The following is a 21,282-nucleotide window of genomic DNA, read 5'->3' on the forward strand; positions in this document are numbered from 1 at the left end:
TTAATTTAATTCTATATTTTATTTCTTTTTTTAAATTTCAGTTTTTATTTCCTTTTTCAGAATTTAATCTTATTTTATTTTTATTGTATTTTTGTTCAATTTCTATTTTTTTAATGTGATTCTATTATTTATTCATTGGATTTTATAGCAACATTTAAATAATTTTTTTAATTTCATTTTTCATTTATTGGACTTATTTTTTTTTATTTAAGAACCATATTTTTCGAGCTATAAGTCACGTTTTATTTCCATATTTTGGCTGATCGTGCGACTGATACTCAGGTGCGTGTACATGTTAAAAGTAGATCTCGGACTTAGACCCAAAATCCCTGTTCCTTAATCATGCTGACGGCAGCGAACGAGTTACGGTTGGTTTCGAAACACGCACTTGTCACTACGTCAACGTTTGTCTAAAAGTTTTTCTTTGAAGTTTAAAATGGTCATTCTTAAACTTATGATTCCTATCCGAATATTCTGATCCGGCATTCATTTTTTATGACCAATTTTTATCTTAATTCAAGTGACCACCAAAGACGACGCGGGATTGTAGTTGAGGTAAACCATTTTAAACCAGAAACCAAAGCTTTTCTGTAGTTAGAAGCAGAAGATTCACATCGAACCAGAACTTGTTTGCCGTCATTAACCCGATTAGGGAACGGGGATTTTGGTGCAAATGCGAGCTCTAATGTTCTTAGTTTCAGTTTTGGGAATTATAGTCCAGTGTGATTTATTTATTTTTATTTTATTATGTTTTTTTTCTTCATAATGCATTTTTTTGATTGCTGGGATTTATATTCCGGAGCAATTTAGAGTCTGAAAAATATGGCTATGAAATTTTTGGGATTAACATTGTTTTGTAGTTTTCAGATACGCCTAGCACCGCATTCGACTAAGCTGCTTCTAATATTTTAACTTAGCTTATTTATACATTTATTTTTTGCATTATGACGTCAAACCACAATAACAAACATACTGCATCGTTATGTATAAGACTTCTATGACGTGTGTCAATCCAAAGTAAGCTTTCCTAAAATAATGAAATCAGAATTTGGGTCTGATAACATGGTGTAGGTGTACCTAATCAAATGTCCGTTTATGCTCTTGTTGATTTCATTCTATCATTGTGCCCTGCTCTTTCTGCCTTCAGGTGACGGTCAATTGGTTCCAGATGCAACACGCACAGATGGCGTTGCTTCCCACCCACCACCAGGCACTGAGTGATGGCGCCAAGCTATACGAGCCCGGCGAGTGCTACTCGGAGTTTGTGCGCCGCCTGCCCCGACACCTGCCCAGGGAGCGCGTGCACTCCGACTCGGTTTCCTCAGATGGCGCCAGGTATGGAACCGGAACTACCTCAGTTCATAACCAACCAGCAGCATCTACAGAGTTCATCAGATGATTTGTTTTTTAAGGGGCGGAGACTTACCAAGTTCCCCGCTTATTATTTAACACAATCATGCATCTTTACGATAATGTTACTATGAAAATGCCTCCCACATATTCATAAGAGGAAATAGACTGCCTCCCTTTGCCACTAATTGTGGAAATATGGTAGTTATAATTAAATATGATTTACTGTTAGATAACAAACTAAACCACTTTTGAGACCTTTTCAAGCATTTTTAGCATGATACAGCCTTAGCATATATACCAACCTCGTACCCTGTAAATAATGGATGTGGCCATTTAACTTAGTTACTATTATTATTTATTTACTATTTTACTTTATACATAAAATATGCTGTTTGAAATTTTACTGTATCTACAAATTGTAATAGTTTTTACTGTAAGAAAAGCAAATGGGTGTGATTGCGATAGCCTACTTTATTGATGATTCTTATTGCCCTTTTTTGTAAAGTTCTTAGTGAACTGACTGAACCCATTTTAGCTCAATTTTTCATCTATTATGACACCTGGGAATTTATGTTCAGTTTTCAATGACATAATCGGGTGAAGTATTTAGTGGGGAGTTCTGATACTGTTTAATATACTCCACATTCCTTAATATTATTTGTATTTTCACCTAATATTTTCCTATAATAGTCTTTCTTACTGGTCCTCATAATATGAGTATTTTTGTATATTTTATATTTCTTTTGCATTTCTACAGTTCTCAGTCTCACAAATTCTCAGTATAACATGTTTTTATTTTTTCAGGTACTTTGTAATCCCTTTGTGATCCACGGACAGTTACTATATTTACGTTTTTTTCATTTACTCTTTAACTGGACAATGCTTATCATATATTTGGTTAAATATCCTCATGAATGTTTCATATGTACTGTCCACCGTTTTTTTTTGACACATTACCTCCCAAATGTGTGCAATTTTGAGCTCATTCCTACTGCTTATATTGCTTTCTGGACCGCGTTCTCTTATACTCTATCTGTTTGCCTGTTTTTTTTAGTCCTATAATTTTGATCATAGATAGCAAAAACTGGTAGGTGGTCGCTATTGTCATTAATTAGTATACCACTTTTTATTTTGTTTCCCATTTCATTGTTGTAAAGAATAATGTTGGCTACATACCCTTCTTATTATTTGACAAATTTAAGCATCTTTTCAAGCTTTTTCACAGAGAAACAGGTTGTGGTGAATACAAAAAAAAAATCTTAATATGGCCTCCAATAATGGTTTAAGTTTCAAATTGTTTACCCTGTAAAGGAAAAATGTGGCACCATACACTAGTTATTATATGACAAATTGAAGCACTTTCGAGCTTTTTTCAGCATAATACATGACACCACTACACAAATAAAAGGACTTCTACTGTTTATGCCGTCCGTGTGGTGGGGTTGTTCTTTCAAGGCGACAAGTAACAATGAGTCAGACTGGGAGGAAGAGAGAGAGAATGTGAATGTGTTGGCCTTCCTCTCAGGAAATATCTGTGGCGCAGGCTTGAATACAAGCGGGCAGATTGCGAGTGTGAGAGTTTGCCTCTCGCGTTTCTGTGCAAACACGCCGCTTCCCACATACACACAACCCGTAGGGAAACATTAAAATCATCAGAGTTCACACACAGGTGCTTGAAACATGTGAAAATGCTTGTGTAGTTTTTAGGGCTTAAAAGGGTCTGACTAATAATACTAATAATAATGTGCTTTTTCAACAAATCCTTTGGTTTCTCAATTTAAAAAATACATGAATTTTATCACCAAGTGGCTATTACAAACCACAATTTTCTTTTTTTTTCATAAGCAGTGTAAAGGGATGAATAATTGAATCATTATTTTGATAGTATTTATTATTAATATTGCAACCATCCAATATTAATATTGCAAACATCCCAATTTTTTTTTGCGTGTTCATTTTTTGTTTTAAAATTGTCTTTTTATTTTACAAATTGCTGTTCACACTGTAATTTAAAAGATGAAAAAGTAGTATTTACAGAGCACTTTTAAAAAAAAATTGTTAGTTGTAATAGTTTAAAATAGTATTTCATCAAAAGTTTAAAAAAAAAAAAACTCACAATTTTGAGACTTTAAAGCACGGGTGTTTTTTTAAAAAATATAAATAACCTTACAAAATAAAAATAAAAACGTACAAAATCTGTGACATAATATTTTCTTTTTATCAAAATATAACCGTACAAAATGTCACGATCTGTCTGTCTTTTTTTTTTAATTTTATGTTTTTTCTCAGTGTTCCTGACGGTCTCGGTCATGATTGCTCCTTCAGCTCCTTAGTGTTAACCAATCAGCTCCCTCCTACCTTTTAATGTCTTGTCCAGGTGTTTTTCGTTGTCTCGTGATTACGTCTGTATTTAGTTCCCAGCTTTCCTTTCAGTTCTTGTCGGGTCATTGTCGTCATGTTGTTTTGTTTCTTCTAGTGTTGTGTTTTGTTTGCTAAAGTTTCATTGTTACTTTGAGTTTTGGATTTTTCAGGACTTTGTTTATGCTATTTTTTTGTTAATAATACCTCCCTGCATGTGAGTCCTCGTAACCACAACCGTCATGGTTTGAGTCATTCAAAACAGTAAAACACTACAGTAGTCAAATGAAAAACTAAAGTATTTTAAAAGTAAAATTTTGGGATGCATGTTTTCTTATTTTTTATATTGTTTTTTCTTTAAAAAAATATGCATTTATCATAGATTTTATTTATGATAGAGAAATTAAAAACGGAACATCCGGAGCTGTTGTTTCATTTTCGACGCTTGGAAAAAACATCCATCTCCAAAGGGCTTGTAAAGTGTTTAAATTCAAGCAGAGAGGTTTAAAGCACCCTACATTTTAGCTGTAAAATAACAGCAGATCAAAGTGAGGACAAACCTCACGTGTGTCATTGCATTTTGAGTTTATGTTACTCTTTTATGTGTGTGTGGCAAACCCTCATCAAAGGCAGCATAGCAACAGAAGTTCTCTCTCTGATGTTCAAACACAATTCAAAAACAGGAGCAACTTCTGGCTTACAGCATTAGCTTCAACTGTCTTTCACATTACAAAAACATACATATCCATATTATATAATTGTCCATAGTTGTGAATGCGTGCGTGATATGTTCCGTGTGATTGGCTAGTGACAAGTCCATGGTATACCATGTTCACCCGCGACCAGAATAAGGATGGGTGGACAGTTCTGTGGGGCTACTCCCTTCAAGTCTCCTCATGAGCAGGTCTCTGTTGGGTTCAACTCTGGAGAACAGATGGATGTCATGTTTCCTCTCGCCTGCAGGTTCGTGTTTGCCAAACGGTCAGTGTGCAGCACCCACTCGTCCCACGGCAACCTGTCCCAGACCTCCCTCACCTCCTGCGACGTCCTCAGCGGCGACGAGGTGGACAGCCCCCTGCACCGCCGGCTGGGGATTGCCACGCGCCGCTCCAACAGCAGCACCGACATCCCAGGTGATGGACCACAAATGGCGTCCGTTTCCCTGCGACAAGCCGCCTTCGGGGCTAATGACGCTCCTCTTCTTGCAGGGCTGAGGGGCCAGGCTCCGCCGATCCGAACCTGGACATCCGGTAGTCCAGGGAGCCAGGGTGGGATGTGCAGCGACTCGGAGAGTGCGGGGGGCAGCAGTGAGTCTAGGTCCATGGACTCCCCTTCTGCCAGTCCAGGTATGAAGAGAAAGAGGGTCAGTCGAGCAACGGCACATAATCAAACTACACTGAATTGGTCTGGGAATTCATATTTATTTACTACAAATACTGGATGTGTTCATCTGTGACATATGGGGACTCATGGTTCACACTGTTCTGAATGTGTCAACGCAGGCGACTTCAAGAGACGTTTGCCCAGAACTCCCTCCACTGGCACCATGTCTTCTGCTGACGACCTGGACGAGAGAGAACCCCCCTCACCTTTGGACAATGGTATGACCCACCCACAAAATACAAAGCACTGTTTCAAGTCGTAGGGTCATTTATCAGGTCCAAAAGAACAGTCTTCTCCTAGTGAGGTAGTTCCAGGCAGAAGTGTGCATTTTACTAAATATTGCTGGTCCGTCATTCATCAGTCCGTCATTTTTCGTGACGAACTGAATTGTAATCGTCAGTCAGTCCATCGGTTAGTCTGTCAGAAGTACGTTGGTCCGTCAGTCGGTCCCCCCAAAATATGTCAGAAAAACGGGCGTCCGGTCCGTCAATCCAGGAACTTTTATTTTAGTTTAAGTGATGTTAAGTTCTGTGCTACGGGGTATTCCTTTACTGAATTGAAGGATCTACAGCCAAGAACATTTATTTCTTGGAACCTCTAGTTCCGGTAATTGAAAAGGTTCCAATCAGTAACATTACGCGCTGTAGACTTCACCCCAGAGGTCCAACGATTACTGTATGTTTGTTTTGTTTTTAGCACTTTGTTTCAGCAGTTGTTGCTTTTTGAAGTACTATCGAAATAAGTTGAGTTGATAAATTAACCTGCAAATAAATTTAGACAGTACTTTCAAGAGGTCTAGGGACCTTTTGAACTATTGTCTAAAAAAGAAATTGCCCCGCAACTTAAGACAAGTAATACACTCAACTAAATGCCCCTGTAGCTTCAAGTGAGAATGCAGTTGTAGTTTCTATAAGTGAAAATGTTGCAATCAGAATTCCTCCAGAGTTCCTAGTTCAAGGGTTAAAGGCCCTGCAGTGGAAATACATGAACATGGGAACTACGTATGAATGCAGCTGTAGTTCCTGGATTTACTATGTTCCCCTCGTCACATACAGTATGCTCCAGACCCCGCCAGTGAAGATCTTTGGTAGTACTGTCCCTCTCCCTTTGCAGGGTCTTCTCGCCCTTTGCAGGCTCTTTTTTGGCCTCCAATGAATGACTGAGGAAGTTAATGTAAACACTAGTTTCAAATTCACAATGAACATCCAAATGTTCCTAGTTGCTCGATGGAAATGCTATAAGTGGCACAGAGTTATTTTCACTCTCAGGAACCTTGACAAATGAGTCACTCACCGCTCATATCACATTCTTGATATTCTTTTCTCGTTCTCTCTCTCTCGCTCTCTCTCTCTCGCTCTCTCTCTCTCTCTCTCTCTCTTTGTCTCTCTCTCGCTCTCTCTCTCTCTCTCTCTCTCTCTCTATCAGAACCTTCTTAAACCTATGGCCCAAGTACTATTTTGACAAACAATGTTTTTTTGTTTTTTTTGCCTTAAACATCACCTCAGGATGTTGGCCACCTCTGCTAAAATCGGCTACTTCCTTAGTTAAACAGATTCTTAAATTCTACCCTTAAACATCACCTCAGGATGTTGGCCACCTCTGCTAAAATCGGCTACTTCCTTAGTTAAACAGATTCTTAAATTCTACCCTTGACATGATTTTTTAAAAATAAATGTAATATGAATAATCTGGGCGGCACGGTGGACGACTGGTTAGCTAGTCCGCCTCACAGTTAGTTCAGAGGTCGTGGGTTCGATCCCGGTTCCGGCCTCCCTGTGTGGAGTTTGCATGTTCTCCCCGTGCCTGCGTGGGTTTCCTCCGGGTACTCCGGTTTCCTCCCACATTCCAAAAACATGCATGGTAAGTTGATTGGACACTCTAAATTGCCCCTAGGTGTGATTGTGAGTGCGGATGTTTGTCTCTGTGTGCCCTGCGATTGGCTGGCAACCAATTCAGGGTGTCCCCCGCCTACTGCCCGATGATAGCTGGGATAGGCTCCAGCACGCCCGCGACCCTTGTGAGGATAAGCGGTATGGATAATGAATGAATGGATGAATGAATAATCTGTGTTTGGTTAATTTTTTGGGGTTTTCTGAAAAAAACTGAAAATTTGACTTAGGCCATTATTAGGAAGGTGATTATAATGCTAGCTAGTAATACACCAAGCTTTTCTTTCTTTTTGATTTTTCTTCTTCATCTGAGAGTCCTGTTATTTTTGGCTAGACTTTACTTCCTCAAGCTGCTCTCATGTCACATCGTCAGCGTGAATGTTCATCTTCCTTTTCTTCAGGTCTGGCAGAGATGGTGACAGAGACGGCCAGCTCTCCTGGGCCCTTCCGGAACGCTCAAATGTCCAAAGCAGCGCAGACGCACAAACTTAGGAAGCTCCGAGCGCCGTCCAAGTGCCGCGAGTGCGATAGTCTGGTGGTCTTCCACGGGGCCGAATGCGAGGAGGTAACGTACGACCGCAGGCTGTCTTTATCAAAAGACTCTGCCTTGTCTCTCATTGTTTCCCTTCCTATCCTCCAGTGCTCGCTGGCCTGCCACAAGAAGTGTCTGGAGACGCTGGCCATCCAGTGCGGCCACAAGAAGCTACAGGGTAGACTGCAGCTCTTTGGCATCAACTTTGCTCAGGCGTCCATAAACAGCGCTGACGGTATCCCCTTCATCATCAAGAAGTGCACCTCTGAGATCGAAAGCCGTGCTCTCAATATTAAGGTGAGCCAAAACGATCCCTCCAGGCCAAAAATAGTCAAGTGTGGTGGTCATGTTGTTGTTAGGTGTATTTCGATGAGAAATATAGCACGCTTCTGAATTGTACGTTATGAAAAGTAATCACATCATTAAATAGAATGTCAAGAATTGAAGGTTTAGCATCATGATTTCATGCTTTAATTCAATAAGCCTTCTTCTGGTGTGCATGACATGGCCAAAAGGAGGCAGTACAATATAGACATACTGTGAAATACCCAAATAACACTATTTTTTGGGTAGAAAAAGAAAACAAAATTCCAAATCGAAGGTTGGTATTCTATAGAAAGCTTAATACGAAACAAAACAAATCACATTGTTTCACATTTAACAAGTTCCTAGGCAGTACCTAGGGGTTGTAAAAAGAATAGTATGTAGAATGACTGATTTATAGTGCATTTCATACGCGCTCAGAGCCGTGATTGGTCGTTATCTGAGCCAGGAGCAACTGTTAAGTGTCAAAATGGACGCCCCTGAGATGGTTAAAAACGGGTGGATTTTGCTGCTTATCTCATATTCCACAAATGCAATATTAATCAGAATGATATGTTTCAACTAATGAAAGCGCATAGAACAGATTATTGAAAATAATTTCTGGGTGGTTTTACTTCCACTTTAACCAATCAGACTTTAACCAAGCAGACTTTCATAAGATAAAGTTAACGTGATTTGGTTACACAATGTGGAACTCTGTTTTGTTTAGTTTTACAGTAAATTTCAATTGGAAGTGGAAATTAGCAGCTCAAAGCAAGCGCTTGGCCCCTTTTTTTGAAAACTTGTTCTGTCAAACTGCTGCTTGTTGTGAAGTCCCCTGCCACTATAAATAGCGCTCGGATCTCAAATCATTGGTTGTAACCCAAGACAAAGAAATCATTCTAACAATGGTTTGCATCTCGAAAATTCTGATACAATTTAACATTTGTGTTTTTGGTAGGGCATTTACCGCGTGAATGGCGCCAAATCACGCGTGGAGAAGCTGTGTCAGGCCTTTGAGAATGGCAAAGACCTGGTGGAGCTGTCGGAGCTGTCCCCACATGACATCAGCAACGTCCTCAAGCTCTACCTGAGACAGGTGAGGGAGGCAACATCAACCAATGGCCTTGCAAGTAGTAAATTATTGGAGGCAAGTTCCTAAGGGGCTAGGAGCAGCGTAGGTAGGTGATGGCTTGGGAGCAATCTGATTGGATGATCGCACTTGCTTTGACGTTCCGGCCACTCCATGACATTTTTTTATCGTGCTACTACATTTTTGGGGTTTTATTGTGAAAATGCAGATGTTTTTAAAGACAATTTTTCTTTGTGTCATGTGCGCAGTTACCAGAGCCACTGATCCTGTACCGCTACTACAACGACTTCATCGGCCTGGCCAAAGAGTACCAGCGTGTGGTGGTGGAGGAGGGCGAGACCAAGAAGCCCGGCGGGCTCGGCGTCCACCTCAACAGCGTGGTCTTCCGCATCCGGGACCTGCTGCGCCAGCTGCCCGCCGCCAACTACCGCACGCTGCATTTCCTCATGGCGCACCTCAACAGGTCGGCAGTCCTCAAAAGAATGCCACTCGTTAGCGCAATGACCTATGATTTAATACAAATGTTGACACATGAGCTACGATACGATTCAAGGATGTTAAAGATTTGAAAATGTAACGATTCGATTCACTTCAATTCAGTGAGATAAACATTTGATTCGATAAAATACAGCTGTAGCTTTTGTCATGTTTATTAATATGCAACATGTAGAAGCCCTCCAAAGCACAAACTATGCAAGTTCATTAAATTCAAAGAAACAACATTTTATCAGCAATATCAAACCGATTTCTATCTGGTGTACATCTCTCATTTAAGACGATTCAATATGCATCGCGATACATGAGGTGTCATACTGTTCAAGGATGCATTGATTTGAAAATGTAATGATGCAATTCAGTTTGTAAAATCAAAACCGATTTTTCAGTTCGCTGTTCGTTATTTTGTTTCAGCACTACTACTATTACTACTACTATTTACTACTAATACAAAAAAATACTACTTATCACTAATAGAAAATGCAATTATATGATATATATATATATATATATATATAAAAAGTCAGAATTTTGTATAGAATTATATATATATATATATATATACATATATATATATATATTACTATAAATATATTTTATATATATATATATATATATATATATATATATAATTCTATACAATATTCTGACTTTTTATCAAAATGTAATCAAATTTATGATCCCAAAAAATAATTCCCCAAATATTTCATCAGAATTTATTGTTGTTCTCTTTTGTAATTGTTGTTGTATTAAAGACTTTTTTCTCTAAAATAATATTCTGACTTATCTTGAAAAAAGTATGTTTTTTGTTTTCATAATATAAAACAAAATCTTCAAAATAAGTTATTTTATCGTCATAATATTACAACTTCTTCCTTAAAAAGAATCTCAGCTATGCATTTAGTTTTTACATTTTCTTTCTTGAAAATTTAAGACTTTTTTCTCATTCTATTACAACTTTTTTTAGATCAGATTTTTTTCTTTGTATGTAGTGACTCTCCCAAACCAAATGTAATTGTTGTTTCCTTCAGAAATAAAATGTTAATGTAATTGAAAATTTTGAAAAACAAAAAAGTATTTGATGATACAACTTAATTCTCGTAATATTTGATTGGTTTTTTTGAAAACAATAAAACTCAAACTAAAAAGTTGAATTGGGTAATATTACTTTTTCCATTTTTCCCCAAACACGCCACTTTTTCTTGTATTTTAGGTACATGTGGAAAAAGTCCCAAACTTTCTGCTAATATCACGTGTTGGTCTTGCGCAGAGTGGCAGAACAGGCGGAAGAGAACAAAATGACGGCGAGCAACTTGGGCATCATCTTTGGCCCCACGCTAGTGAAGCCGCGGCAGGCGGACGCCGAGGTGTCCCTGTCTTCCCTGGTGGACTACCCGTACCAGGCCCTCATGGTGGAGCTGCTGGTGCGACATTTCCCGGTGGTCTTTGAGGCCTCGCCGTCGGGCGGGTCGGATGCCCCCTCGGCCGCCGCCGCCGCCGGCCAGACGTCGCCAGGCCTCACCCCCCAGGAAAAGCTGCAGCGCCTCAGCAGACATTCTGCCTCTCTGACAGACATCAAAGAGGTAAGTGGCGGCTCCCATTTCTGCAGGGAAGACGTTTTTTTCTGGTGTCGTGTGGAATCCGCACCTCAGAAACATCACTTTTCAGGAAACAAAAAAAACCGGCACGTTTATTGAGCCATTAACTTTACATTATTAATTAAATTGTTAGAGATTAGAGTTCGATTGGTCAATAATTAAAAAAACAAATTATGGAACGAAATATTGAAATGGACGAAATTTGAACATAGACGGTTTCCGTTTGACAGTGGCCATTTGTTATTAATACTATTATTTGTTAATACAATATATTTGCTTTATTATCAATTAATTTCTCAAGTATTGAATAATACTACAGAATCCAATCCAAATTATTAAAACACTATTAAATAAAAATGCAAACATTTAATTAGAGTAAAGTACAAAAATAAATCAATATTCCTAATGACATACTTTTACATTTCTACAATATTATTAGTATCAAGTTAAATATATTAAATACTAACAGCATTTTAAAGAAAAAGATTTAAACATTTCAGTGAATGAATATGAAAAAAAAATTGAATAGCTTTAAAACACAAAGATTGATTATCGCGATTGAGTTATAGTACATTAAATTGTTTACATTATCTAATGCAATTAGCATTAGATAATGTTAAATATTAAAATTTTGAAAGTATAACAAATATTTTATACCAAAATTAAAATTAGTTTTAATTCAACAATAAACAATGAATGACTTAATACTTCAAATGAAACACTTAATTTTGTTAGTGATTGAATTACTTCATGCTACATTATTGCAATACGTGAGCATGTTAACATTGCATTATATCTTGTCCCATTTAATACACGATTGTGTGAATGTGTTTTCATTGCATCCATTCTAATTTGAAATCTATTAGAAATCCCCAACTACAAGACACAATAATGATTGATCAAGTCTTGATCAATCTGCCGAAGCGCTTTATTTGCCAGTTCATTTGAGCTTCAGTTCCTCACAAGCCCCTTTTTCCCCCTTACAGAGTGCCAAAGTGTACAAGAGGTTTTCTTCCGTCATCCCGTCCTCGCACATCCTGGATGAGGTGCTGGAGGTCCAGCCCGGAACGGACCGGACAGAGTCCTCGGATGGCGTCAACGGCGTCGATGAGGGATCGAGCCTCCAGAGGTACGGCCCGACATCAAGCCGCGCCGCACCCGCCGGCTCCGCGTCGGCGTCAACCACCCTGGAGTCGATGGTGCGCCTTCGAGCCCATCGCGCCCGATCATCGAGCCGACCCATCAGCATGCCTCTGGAACGCCTCCCCGCAACCACGGAGCCAGCGGAGCCAGCTGACCCAGCTTCGGAAGCCGGCGCGGGGACGCCGGGAAGGGAGCCGATAGCCACCCGCGCCGGCTCGTCGCGGGTCAGCGCCTACTACATCACACCCTTCATCGACACCCGGGCCATGCAGCGGCGGACATGGGACAGGAAGTACAAACATTACGATGTCACGCCCAGGACCGCCATGATCGTGGCTAAGCTGCCGGCCACCAGCGCCGCCGCCGTTCTGGCCCCCGCTGGCACCGTCAGCACCGTGTTCCCCAACAACCCCTACACTGTGTCCGTCAAACCCGCCTGGACGTCTGAGCGGGACAACGAGCCGTCGTCCGGCTCCCCGTTGACGCTCAGACCCCCGCGGACTCTGCAGCCCCCGCCGGGGACCTTCTACAAGCCCCCCGTCGGCAGGGCTAGGACGCTCCCCGACTGGACCACCACCACCACCACCACCACCACCGCCCTCGCCACCGCCGCCACGTCCCCCAGCCCCCCGCCCAGCCGCCTCCAGACGCAGGACTCCACCGACAGCGCCATCGATGCCGGGGCGGCTTCCCTGTCGCCCCCGCAGTCGCCGGCCCCCAGCAGCCCCGACGACACCGACCCCAGCGAGACCAAGGCCGTCTACCAAAGACTGCGACCTCGGCGGCTCCAGGAGCTGGAGCACAGAGAGGCCCACTTTGTCTGAGAAGTTTTACCACATCGTCAAAAGTGTTCCAAGTGCTAATACATTCCCAAATCATCCCAATCCGAACAAAACCACTGAAACAAAAGCCAGCCTATCGCTTTTCGTTCCTTGTGTCCCCAAATTGGGCTTTGCAGTCATCCTGCAATGCACTTCATGCAGCTTTTATACTCAGCAGAACGTTTAAGCTAAATGTGTTTGTACTCCTTTAAATGTTGTTGTGTTGTCTCCTACCAAAGAGCGTCAGGGCCACACGGAAAAGAAAAACAGGTTGGGGGTTTTTATTTTTGGGGAGAAATTCATCCTTTAGTATTTTTCAAAGGAAAAAAAGGATATTTTGGGAGAAAAAAAAAGGTCAATTTTGGTTGTCATACTGTTTGTCAATAAAAAAATATATATTTTTTTGTCCATGAAAAAAAATGATTTGTGAAAAAGTTACATTATTTGAGATTAATTTCTTCAGTAAAAAATGTCAAATATTTTTTTAAAATATAGTAAAGTAACAGATAATGAACGAATGAATGAAAGATTAATATAGTATAGCAAGGGTGGCCAAGTCCAGTCCTCAGGAGCCACAATCCAGCCTGTTTTAGGTTTATCCCTACGGCAACACACTTGATTCAAATCATCAGGCTCGTTATCAGGTTTTTGCAAATCTTGCTGATGTGCTGATCATTTGAAGCAGGTGTGTTGCCGTAGGGGCTAAACCTAAAACAGGCTAGATTGTGGCTCTTGAGGACCGGGCTTGGCCACCCCTGTAGTATAGTATACAGTGGACCCCAGCATACTTGTGGTCCGGCACCGATTACATTATTATTATTATTGTTGTTACGACCCCTGAGGAGAAAAGCCAAAAGGATAACATTATTCTTACCTATTTTTCAATATTTTAAACTTTTAAATTTTTTTTAATACTTGGGTTTTTTGGGCCGTGCGTGCGTGGGTTTTCTCCGGGTCCTCCGGTTTCCTCCCACGTTCCAAAAACATGCTTGGTAGGTTAATTGGACACTCTAAATTGCCCCTAGGTGTGATTGTGAGTGTGGATGTTTGTTTCGTTTATTGCCATGAAAATCGGGTGTCCATTGTAGTACAAGTTTTCGTGGGGGATTTTTGTGTAGGAATAAAAAGTTTTTTTCTTCTCGAACAAATCTCATATGGTGCGGAGGGGTGTCTGCAGGAAAATGTACATATATCCTTAGTAAGATTAGGTTTATATTTGTTACTGTTTATTAAGGACAAAAATGGTTTTATTTGTGGGGAGTGGGAATACTTATTGTTTTAAAAAGTTAATGCTGCAACTAACAATTTATTTAATTTTTTATTAATTTCGATTATTTTTTTTGATTAATCTGATAAAAAAAAAACATGTTCAAATTCGCATGACTTTATTCAAAAACGGGTTAGGGTTAGGGATATTTCTAACTGACAGTGCAGAAAATGAACAGACAAAAACGGATTATGATTCAGTTTCTGGTTGGTCCGTAACATGTCAGAAAATTGGCAAAAACGTTGATCGTAGTTTTCCAAAGTAAAGCAAATGCTTGATTTTGATTCACCACAAAGCTAATCAGTCTGCTTTCATGGAGGACTTGAGAAATGAAAGAATATTTGCTGTTGAGAAGCTGAAATTCCAAAGATTTGGACAATTTAGAATAAAAAAAATATCAATCGATTGTCGAAAATAAATATGGATTCATTTTATTAGTTGTTGAGTAATCAATATTTGCACCTCTAAAAATGTATTTATACATATATTTTTTAAAAGAATTTAGAATGGATATTTTTCAAAATAAACGTTTAATTGTGTTCACTATTTTTTGTAAGAACAAGTCAAATATTTATTTATTTTTTAAGTCCTGTATTTTGAGGGTTTATTTTTCAAATATAGAGGAACTAATATTTGGACAAGTGAGTAGTCATTGCATGAGTGTAAAGGAAGCATCAGAGGAGCAATCTTGTGGCTGCATAAAGATGAGATGTGTATTTTGAAAAAAACAAATACTCATATTCATATTTTTTTCCCACATCTACTATAACAGTACTATCAAATTTTTGTAGTGATTGCGTATGTGTAATTGTTATTAATGAAATATAGAATGATGTATTCGGTGGTTATTGGATTTCAGATATGAAGAGAAGGCTTGACAGATGCATGAAATGTGAGCAGCAAATGAGTTGCATAACTTTATCTTAGGGGAAAAAAATCAACTTTATTTTTTATAAAATTACTTTTTAAGTTACTTTTTTCTGCATCAGATCTTTTTTTCTAGAAAAATTTTTGAAAAAAAATTTTTTCCCTTGGAAAACTTTGATTAATCTTGAAAATATGATTAAATTCTCTCAGTAGTACAAATTTTCTCTGAATTCTGACTTTTTCTCAAACAGTATGATTTTACTTTAATATTACGTCTTTCTTTTTGTGACTTTTTCTTGAAAAAAAAATGACATAATTCCCATAACAATACGACTTTGCTCTGTATTTTTGTTATTTGTTTCTTTTCCGGGTGGCTCCTTGCTCCTTGCTAGTGTTTCAGTCAAGATTGGTACCTCCTATTGTGGATTGTGTAAAGCATATTTATAATTGTTGTTTTCCTCTCCATCCTTCGTACTGCATGTTTGTTGCGTCTCCTTGCTGTGGTGACCTCACAGATGACGTGCGGCACTTCTCGCCGCAGATTAAAAAAAAAAAGTTGTTTACTGGCAAATTTCTGTCTTATTTCTGTCTGTACAATTGGACAAATCGTGTTTTTTGTTCCCTGTGGTTGTGATGTTGTGTCACACTCTGCCACCTAATTACCGGTGGCACCCGGGGTACTTTGTCGAGCTGCTCAGCAGAGTGACTCACCTAACCTTGGATGTGTCATGTGGGCTCATGCACATCCCGTTCTAATTCACCTTAGTGATGTTCTGTCTCGAAAAAATCTTCTGCCAAGAGAGTAATCCTCACTTTTATGGAGGTATTGTCGATTGCTATCTTCAGTGTTGTGCATGTACTATCTTATTGGAAAAATGGGACTGCAGTCTTGCAATATTATGCCTTTTTTATCATGAAAAAAAAAGACATTTTCTCGAAATTTTACAACTTAAAAAAATTAAGTGAATATCTTGAAAATTGACATTGATAGCTTTTTAACTATAAGAAATAGAACTTGTAAATATTTAGAATGTATTTTTAAATCTCATACCATTGTTCTTTTTGCATCTTGAAAAAAATGGTAATCTTCAGACATCTTTACTTTTAACGTAGAAGAGATTTTTTTTTAAATCAGCTTTTTTTCACCCAAAAACACATTTTCTCCCCCCTAAAAATCAACAGTTTCTTGTAAAAAAAATATTTTTTGAAATCTTAACAAGAGGACATTTTATCAAGGAAAAACATGCATTTTTTTTGTAATATTACGACTTTTCCACTCAAATATAGCTATCTTGAACAAGATATATCTATTCTCCTGATATAAAAGACAACCTTTTCTCATATTAGCACACCTTTTAATCTTGGGGGGGGAAAAAAAGTATTGTCCTTGTAATGTTAAAACTAGAAAATAAATTTTGCGAAAATAGAACTTTTTTGAAAGGGCTTGTTTCTCGTAATACAATTTTTGATCTGGAAAAAAAAATACCTTGCCTTTTTTTTCCTTTTTGTTTGACTTTAAAATAATACGACTATAGTATATCTATAAAAAATGTACAGTATTCTTGTTATATGACTTTTCTCAAATTCTTCTATCACAAATACTAATTCAGGTAAAAGTCGTATTATGAGAATACAATCATTGTTTTAAATACTACAAAAAATAAGCTTTATTTCGAAAATAACCATCACATTTTGACTAAATGGAAAAAGGACAACTTTTCCTCATTATGCGGCTTTTTATCTCAAGACATCATCTCTTAGTATTACAACGTTTTATCTAAAAAAGACTGAATATTAAAAAAAAAATGTTTGACTTCTAATCAAAAATACTAAAATATGTACAAAAACGATTTTTTTTTTTTTTTTTGTAATATTACATTTTCTCAAAAGAAGGAAAGACTGTTTAAATAGGAGGTTGTGAAATAGTATGACCCAGACCCATATTCCATTTCAGAAGGTGGTGGTGATGCACCAACAGTTGTTTGCCAACTGCCAAAACACTAAAGAAGATGTCAAGCAAATAGCATTTGCAGGATTGGCTACAATGTGATGCGAGATTATGGTAAAAGATACAGTGTATGGAATTTAGTGTCATGGTGAACTAATAGAAGGCCTGAGTGACCTAATTTCTTAGTGCGTGCATTTTGAAGCGTGTGCGCTACGGTGTCTCAGCGAGACAACACTTCACAAGCCTACCAGCAATTTCTTCAGCAGAGGTGCATGCAAAATGTCATCGTTGACGACTTCTAGTATTCCCTCAAGTGATAAGTAAGGTAAGACAAACTTACAACTTTTGGGCATTTTTAGGAGTTAAAACGGCGGCAGTCAGCCACCAGCGTCCACCCCTTGTCCAGTACTCAACAGTTTAATAGATGATGGAAAATGTGTGTAAGGCTCTATAGGCAGTCATCGTATGATGTAGATACACAGATACAGTGTATAGTGCAGCCCATTTAATCAAATTTGAGTTTTCATCTTTTGGACTATGCCTTTTTTTTTTTTTTTTTTTTTTTTACATTTAGGGACAGACTGACGAATTGATGATAGACGAACGAGCGGACCAGTGAAATTTACTGACGGAAACAATGGTTAAAATAACATGATGGACTAACAAACTGACAATTCATTGGTCATTTGTCAGCGGCCTGGGCTTTTTAATATTTTAAAAATATAATTACATTCAGAGGCGGCACGGTGGTCGACTGGTTAGCACGTCCGCCTCACAGTTCAGAGGTCGTGGGTTCGATCCCGGCTCCGGCCTCCCTGTGTGGAGTTTGCATGTTCTCCCCGTGCCTGCGTGGGTTTTCTCCGGGCACTCCGGTTTCCTCCCACATTCCAAAAACATGCATGGTAAGTTGATTGGATACTCTAAATTGCCCCTAGGTGTGATTGTGAGTGCGGATGTTTGTCTCTGTGTGCCCTGCGATTGGCTGGCAACCAGTTCAGGGTGTCCCCCGCCTACTGCCCAAAGACAGCTGGGATAGGCTCCAGCACGCCCTGCGACCCTTGTGAGGAGAAGCGGTACAGATAATGGATGGATGGATGAATTACATTCAGAAAAAAAAAACGTTTTTCCTTCGCGTAATATTATGACTGTTTTCTCAAATACGACTATCTCCAAAAGCAAGCCTTAAAAATATTCTCATAATTTTAGACTAGGAAAAACATTCTCATCGTAGTAGGCTACGACTTAAAAATTTCCTTTTTTTTCTTGTAATATAACTATTTCAAAATAAAATACATCTTGTTAAAATACTTTTTTGTTAAAAATAGAATTTATTATGACTTTCTTTTGATATATGAAAACTTTTTTGTTTAATTTACCTTGATTTTTTTTCAGACTGACTTGTTTAGTCAAAACTATGACTACATTATATCTTGAAAGGGAAAAAGATTTCACTGTCTTATATTATTAGGTTCTTTTAGGAATTTCTCTCCCAAATAATGGCCCTTATTCCTGTGATACTGAGATTTTTTTCTTCTTAATGTCTGTACTTGCACTCTCTCCCTCCCCTGTTAGTTGTGCTTCAAAATGGATGATGGCTGTTGTCTTTTTTTTTTTTTTTTTTTTCTGAAGCTGAGCCCGGAGATTAGAGCAATCAGATTAGGTGCGTTGCTGTTTCTGTGCCCATCACTGTTGAGCAGGGTGGTTTCCATCCCTCCGTCAGGCGTGTGTGTCTGCAGCATCGTCTACCTTGTCCCTGTAGCCTCAAGCCTAGTGGTCTACATGCGGTGTACCTTGGACACGGCGCTCCCTCTGAAGTAAGACTCACCTCACACACGCACACGTATGTACGCACACACACACAGACACACACACCATAGTTTTATTTAGATTATCACGTGTCATATTGGAGCATGATGTGTAAAAATGTGAAATATGAGAGAATTGCTGTGCAATTGCTTACTTACGTTGGGTCCTACTAGAAAAACCTGGATGCAAAATTGTGTGATTTATGTGTGTTGATAATATAGACTTTTATTTGCTTTCAATGTTTGTGCACTTGAATTGAATCTCAGAATAATGTGGCCATTTTGTCTCGAAAAATTAAAAAGTTTTATCACGAAAAATAAAACTTTAAGGTAATATTACATCTTAATGTGAATGTAATTAAAATTAAAAAGACTACACCGTAGTTGTAGTATTCAGATTTATAAATCTTAGTTATACATAGAACTTTCTTTTCTGAATGTATTTTTCATTTTTATTGAAAAGTTACAACTAATCTGTCCAAATGTATAACTTTTTATGCCACAAAAAAACATTATTCTCATAATATTTTGACTTTTTAGGCACAAAGAAAATCAACTTTTGATTTTGAAAATGTGGCATTATTTCTCCATTCTTGACTCTTCTTTAAGATATCGCTGATCATATTTTGACATTATTTTCGGAATGTATGACGTTTTTTGGGGAAAAAAAACCCCACAATTTAATTTTCATGATATATGATGCTTTTACCATAAAAAATATGGCTTTATCTTGAGCAACCTTTTTTTTTTAACCTGAAACAGTACAGCTTCATTCTCAAAATATGACTTTTTAATATTAAAAAAATGTTCACTGTCATGACATTCTGACTGAAAAATAATCCTTCTCAAAATAAGAACTTTATCCCGGTAAGCATATGAAAATTTCCCCACTGTGGGATCAATAAAGGCATTCTTATTCTTATTTATTTATTTATTTATTCTGATACTATTATATTTTATCTATTTATTTATTCTCATACTATTACAATTCAAAAATATTACGACCGTGTAATTTTTTTTTGTGTGCCCACATGTTTGCCTTACAGCATCATCATTTCCATCGACTCTCTCTCTTCTTTCTTTTTTTAAATGTAGACAGATGCATATTTTCTCCCACCTGGACCCTCAGCATGACATCGTAGCTTGCAGGGAACATTCCAAACAAATTACTCCTCATGTACTCTTGTCATCTGCGTCTCACCTGGTCAGGGATTACAAGTGTTTGTGTTGCACTGTTGCAATCATGTTATTGTTCTGAAGTCTGCGTTTACAACTTCACTCACGCTACATCCACCAATGGCAGACAAACCCTCCCCATGTTGTGTATACGTGGCTCAGAGCAAAACATTATATCGTGCTCTGTCGCATTGTTCTCTATGCTGTACTCAATCACAACCAGTTGGTCGGCTGCAGATGGCAGCCCTTCACTACATCTTCTCATTTCTGATCAAACGGCTTGATTGTATGATCATATTATGATGTTTCTTGGGAAAACGACTTTCCACCTGTAAAATCATGACTTTCTAATCCGGGGGAAAATAACGTTTTATCCGGAATAAAAAGTCATCCTTCTTTTCAAGAAAAAAATATAACTCTTTATCTAGAATAATGTTTCTTTTTCTTGCAACATTAAAATATTTTATCTAGAAAAAAATTCCAACTTTCTTATCTAGAAATGTGACCCCCTCCCCATCATAAACTTGAGTATGTGTGTTTCTGTATGCGCTTGCCTTTTGGTTAGCAGCAGAATTCAAATGGGCCCAGCAGTTGATACGTCTTGTATGAATTAATATAATTAGTTACCTCAGGTTCTGTGTGTGTTTGTGTGTGTTTTGTTTTTTTTTGTTTTATGGGAAAAAGTGAGATATTTGGGCAGAGGCATTTAAAAAGAAGCCTGATTTGACTTGTTTCCGCAGGTTTAGCAAAGTCACATGACCCCATTTGAAGGGGAGCCATGAATACAGGCTCTCAAATCCGCCTGTTGCTCTGGAAGAACTGGACCCTGCGAAAAAGGCAGAAGGTAACCTCAAAAAATGTCCATCTAGAACACTCAGATCCCGTTTCAAAGGCTTTCTGTGTCTAATACGCTCGTTTGCTGCAGATTCGTTTCCTGGTGGAGCTCTTCTGGCCCGTGTTGCTGTTCATCGGCCTGGTGTGGCTGAGGAAGGCCAATCCGCTCTACCAGCAGCATGAATGTAAGATCACGCTAGCTAATTACTCAACTGCAGCTGGGGGAGGCATTGATTCGTCATTCATAAACCCTCGTGGTATTTTACAAATTACGTCACATGAAAGTGGGTTCAAAACAAAATAAAAAGTACTGATGTGGAGACAATGGAGAAGTAAAACATGCCATGCACAATATTGCGGAGTGACCACTAGGTCAAAGTCTCCTGGGATGCTTTGCAAGGAACTCACTTACAGCAT

The 21,282-nt window shown here is 38.5% G+C and overlaps 2 protein-coding genes across 5 annotated transcripts in view; both read left to right on the top strand.

The window, feature by feature from the left end:
* LOC147140802 (rho GTPase-activating protein 29-like) overlaps window positions 1-13,546 on the top strand; it is a 46,065-nt gene extending 32,519 nt beyond the window's left edge. For both annotated transcript variants that reach the window (XM_086043505.1, XM_086043506.1), the window contains 10 exons: window positions 1,148-1,335; window positions 4,675-4,844; window positions 4,920-5,057; window positions 5,214-5,312; window positions 7,385-7,548; window positions 7,624-7,812; window positions 8,780-8,917; window positions 9,160-9,374; window positions 10,677-10,989; window positions 11,991-13,546. In XM_086043505.1, coding sequence (XP_085899631.1) covers window positions 1,148-1,335; window positions 4,675-4,844; window positions 4,920-5,057; window positions 5,214-5,312; window positions 7,385-7,548; window positions 7,624-7,812; window positions 8,780-8,917; window positions 9,160-9,374; window positions 10,677-10,989; window positions 11,991-12,971 — 2,595 coding nt within the window. In that variant the 3' untranslated portion in view covers window positions 12,972-13,546. The remainder of the gene's footprint in view (window positions 1-1,147; window positions 1,336-4,674; window positions 4,845-4,919; window positions 5,058-5,213; window positions 5,313-7,384; window positions 7,549-7,623; window positions 7,813-8,779; window positions 8,918-9,159; window positions 9,375-10,676; window positions 10,990-11,990) is intronic.
* A 5,152-nt stretch (window positions 13,547-18,698) lies between these two features.
* Window positions 18,699-21,282, top strand: part of LOC147140803 (retinal-specific phospholipid-transporting ATPase ABCA4-like) — a 33,601-nt gene continuing 31,017 nt past the window's right edge. For 2 of the 3 annotated variants that reach the window (XM_086042541.1, XM_086042542.1), the window contains exons 1-3: window positions 18,699-18,864; window positions 20,772-20,875; window positions 20,957-21,050. In XM_086042541.1, coding sequence (XP_085898667.1) covers window positions 20,810-20,875; window positions 20,957-21,050 — 160 coding nt within the window. In that variant the 5' untranslated portion in view covers window positions 18,699-18,864; window positions 20,772-20,809. Of the gene's footprint in view, window positions 18,865-20,771; window positions 20,876-20,956; window positions 21,051-21,282 lie in introns of those variants that run through there. The other variant, XM_086042543.1, reaches the window with a different exon arrangement.

The sequence above is a fragment of the Filicampus tigris genome, chromosome 10 (genome assembly GCF_054856515.1).
Source record: "Filicampus tigris isolate MCC_2025a chromosome 10, RoL_Ftig_1.0, whole genome shotgun sequence".
Classification (NCBI taxonomy): Eukaryota; Metazoa; Chordata; class Actinopteri; order Syngnathiformes; family Syngnathidae; genus Filicampus; species Filicampus tigris.